General features: G+C 45.8%; 1 protein-coding gene across 1 annotated transcript in view; it reads right to left on the reverse strand.

Annotated features, from left to right (window-relative positions):
- Positions 1–863: 863 nt before the first annotated feature.
- Positions 864–4,253, reverse strand: part of LOC311315537 (membrane-associated guanylate kinase, WW and PDZ domain-containing protein 1-like) — a gene marked incomplete at its 5' end in the record, with an annotated part of 35,676 nt that continues 32,286 nt past the window's right edge. Inside the window, 1 exon segment of the mRNA XM_084446206.1 lies at positions 864–4,253. This exon segment is cut by the window's right edge and continues 281 nt beyond it. Coding sequence (XP_084302332.1) covers positions 4,013–4,253 — 241 coding nt within the window. The 3' untranslated portion in view covers positions 864–4,012.

Below are 4,253 nucleotides of genomic sequence, written 5' to 3' on the forward strand. Positions count from 1 at the left end.
AACCACGGTACCTGCTAGCTCTTCACACACCGGACCCTGCCGAGCCCGCTCGCATGCCTGCTGTCATAGCGATGTGATATGATGTTTTTAATAAAGGCATGTTTGATCATTACTGCTGCGTATTCATATATTTATAATTTACATTGACATTGATAAATCTTAGAGCACTGAGTGTCAGATATATAGTTTACATGAAGCCCTGATACTTGTCCAGATTCAGTCTCTGAAACACTTTCACCATCACCATCGTCATCGTCATAGCGATGGAGGTTGTCCTCCTCTGGCCTAGTCCTGGGCAAACTCACGGTGCACTCGTTTCGGTTCACAGTTCGCCCCAGTACGGGGAAACCGACAAGGCCGTTCGCAGTAGTGAAAAGTCTGTGGTAAATCAAACACAATTTGAAGACTTTCAAAAACGAGTCTACAGTCCTGGGTTGAACCGGTATTATCCAGTTCTGAGTGACCGTGCTGTCCACCCACCCATCTAGTACAGATTAGCCTGTTCTCAGAGCGTAGCATTGTGATACAGGAGCTGGCCTTAACGAACGAAACGAATGCACCCGGAAACATCTTTCTTTTGCCTCACTGTCTGCATGGCTGAGCATTTGATTCATCTATAAAACACTTTCATTAAATACAGTATGCACATTATCAACATATGCACTTCAATGTTCTGGACTCTAAGGCTGATTAAAGGCTCTTTGAAGCCACAGTCAGCGATATGTACCCCCCATTAAAAAAGCCCCCCCCCCTACAAACACAAACAGGTACCAGGATGTAAACAATGGGGCAAATGCACTCGTGACACATGCAAATATAGCACTTGGTCTCTATAATACATCTGTAATGTACAACGAATAAGCTAATTTGTTTACATCTCTTGTTTACAGAGAAACATAAACTGTCATACAGCAGGTTGTTTTGTTTTTTTGGTGCTGTATGATAAGGTAAAGGGAATATACAGTTCAGGAATTTCTCAAGGTCATACTATTCTTCACCAGTAGTAAAATAACTTTCATGAAGCAAAGTGGGCGCTTCTGTGTAGGCTACATCTGGAGCTTCCCGTTCTCGCGGTAGACATCGCTGAATGTGGCTTCACTCTCGCGGGAGGTCGTGCTGATTGTGGCGTTTTACCGGCTGCCCGGTCGCTGTCGCGATGGTTGAGCTCAGACTAAGCGGGGAGACGAAGGGGGGCGGTTCCAGAAAGCTGGACTAACGTGTTAGCTTAGCTAGCTCATGTGTTAGCTTTTATACATTTATAGGCTATTATAATTATATTTGTTTCATTTCAAAATTCATAAGAAAATAATTTTCTTTATTTTTTTTTGTGGGTAAAGAAAAATAATTGACCACATAATATTCCCAACATCCCATATTATTTCTTACTGAATCCCAACAATCTGCTCGAATCTTCTTTAATAGATTTTCAGTTTGCTGTCTTGAAAGCTGGCTAACTCCAATAAGCTTGCTTTATGGAACACAGCCCCCCCTAGTGGCGCTATATGGTGCATACTTAGCAGAGCAGGAGAGGACATGGCTTTTATATTGCTCAGAGGGAGGAGGTAAAGATTTGATGCATAATAAGCATACAGACACTGTTCTGTTCACCAGTACACCAGGGACGCGCTCAGGCCAATTCCACCAATCCAGCATTTCACTTATTTAATTTCCAATAACTAATTCAAATTAGTACATTTATTTTGAATCATTTTCCAAAACACTGATGTGTAGAGTTACCTTTTTTTTTTTTTTTTTTTTTAAATATAATTTATTTTTTCTTTCATTTTCTCATCCTCCTTCGTTCTCTCTCCCTGAATGGTCGGAAGTGAGATCCTGACCACGCCCCCCTGTCTGGTCCACGCCCACCTCTGGGCCGGTCACAACACTCCTTACTCATCCTCACATCTGTCCACCGACACTCTACTAGTGTTCAGCCGTAGTCCTGCACATCAACATACAGAACCCGTTTATATAAAGTCCCTCAACACCACCGAGACACCTTCCTCATCTTCCTCATCGTCCTCCTCAGTAGGAACAAAACTGTACAGTGGCGGAACCATCGAGTCTTACAAAATGCATAGAAGACCAGTATCAAAATGCCCTTTTGCCCCCTGATGGAGTCAGCGTCGTGTCAGGGTGATAAAAGCGAGGGAGGAAGGGAGGGGAGGAGGAGTGTAATGTGTGTGTGTGTGTGTGTGTGTGTGTGTGCGTTTGCTCCTCATACCTCATGTCATGGTTCGGTTGAACCGCATGAGGAACCCAGACGGTGGTTGAAAACTCACACAAAGTCTAAATGCTTCAGACATGACATCTCATACGAGGCCTTGATCCCCTCTAGAAGGTTTTGGGGAGAGAGAAAGGGGGTTTGGGTGAGCAGCTGTAGATGAACGTCAGCGGATCCCTCCAGATGAAATATGTGACCGTCACTGGAGGTTTGGTCCTGATGTCTGCCAAGGTCATCTTTCCGTTTCTTACAGATTATGAAAGGGTAAAACTGCAAGCTTTCAAATGATGCGGCATGCATTGAAATCGGCAAATATTTGAAGAAGATACAACTTCTGCGAACCTGAAATCACTAAGCCGAGAAAAAGAGCATCAAAGATTCAGAGCTATTCACATTTCTGAAACTGTTGTTTGTTATACTGAGTGGTTTCCTCAGTAATATAAAAAACAAGGGAAAACAGGAAAAAGAAAGAATAAAAACAACATATTTTGCCCTCTAGCGCGTTCTGAGGACGGCAGACATCAGAAGCAGACCTCCAGAGCCGGTCTCAGGAGCAGCTGCTCTCACGACGTCGCAGCGATGCGGAGGAAACATCTGGAGCGACGCCACCGAGTGTGTGTTCGCATGCGAGGTGGGTCTGTTACAGCACGGACGACGTGGGTTCGGTTACACCAGAGGCCTCTGGGTAAATTCATTCCCGGCGCTCCGATTGGACATCTTTCAAGTTGGGGGTGGGGTGGGAGGGGCAGGGGGGGGGGGGGGAGGCGTGACTAAAGATAAGATGACAATGAGGCACTTGGTATGACTGCATCATTCGCTCCGGTCGACTCACTGACTCACAGAAAGTGTCGTCAAGTTAAACAGCTCCAGTACATCGTAGTCTCTTTGTTTAGACACTATCCTTGTTCAGGTGGGGATGTCTGTTCTGTGACGACGCTCTGAATATCTATATTTGGTGAAGGACAAAATGGTTTCTGAGTGAAAGTAGAAGGCACCGCTTACCGGCTTTGATTCAGCTGCTGAGCACAGCGAGCAGAGACAACCTCACTACTAACTAAGCAGAATAACGTGTGTGTGTGTGTGTGTGTGTGTGTGTGTGTGTGTGTGTGTGTGTGTGTGTGTGTGTGTGTGTGTGTGTGTGTGTGTGTGTATGTGTGTGTGTGTGTCGTGCTTGGGGTTATGTGCTTGCCACAGCAAGCAAGCAAGCAAGATCAATCATCTAATCATATCTGGTTTCTCTCTGAATAATCTCAATATATATTTTATAAAAATAAAATAAATTATCCAAATAATATTTTCATGCTAAACTATATTATGAACACATATAGGAACATTTAATACACTGGTATATCTGACTGGCTGGCTGGCTGGCTGGTATTCTGTCTGTTGTCTACATATGAATCTCCTGTAGGGGGCGATAATGCTCTATGTTTTGGTTTGTAGAGGTTGAGAGACAGTGTTTGATGCAGTTATTATTATTATTACTTGCATAATATCCATTTTAGATAGTTGTGATGATGTAATGATGATGGTGACGATAATGATGATTATAATGATGATATACACACTGTAACTGATAAGACATTACTGAATATGGAGAAACTTTCGAGGGGAGTTCAAGCTTCGGGGTCAGGGGTCACGGTTTAAAGGGCGTGGTGTATATAGCAGGGGCGTGTCCCTGGCTAGCTCTGTCCTGTTCTGCAGAAGCGGGGGGAGACGCCAGCCAATCACAGACGGAGCTCTTCCTGCCGACCAATCAGGCGACAGGAGCCGGGGTCGGCCGGCCAATCAGAGACAGAGCCCCCCCTGTCGGCCAATCAGGCGGCTCCCCTGTAGGACCTGAGACAGTTTCTTCTGGCTGGGTTTGAGCCAGGGTCCGGGCGCGCGCGGGTGTTGCCACGACGACGTGGCCCAGGGGTCTCGCCACTCCCCTGCGATGCTCGCCGCCGACACGCTGACCTCCGATAGGCTGGCCAGGGACTCCGTATCGGAAGGATCCGCCTCCAGCGGCATGAGGAAGGAGAACGGC

Source organism: Borostomias antarcticus, assembly GCF_949987555.1.
Source record: "Borostomias antarcticus genome assembly, chromosome: 11".
Classification (NCBI taxonomy): domain Eukaryota; kingdom Metazoa; phylum Chordata; class Actinopteri; order Stomiiformes; family Stomiidae; genus Borostomias; species Borostomias antarcticus.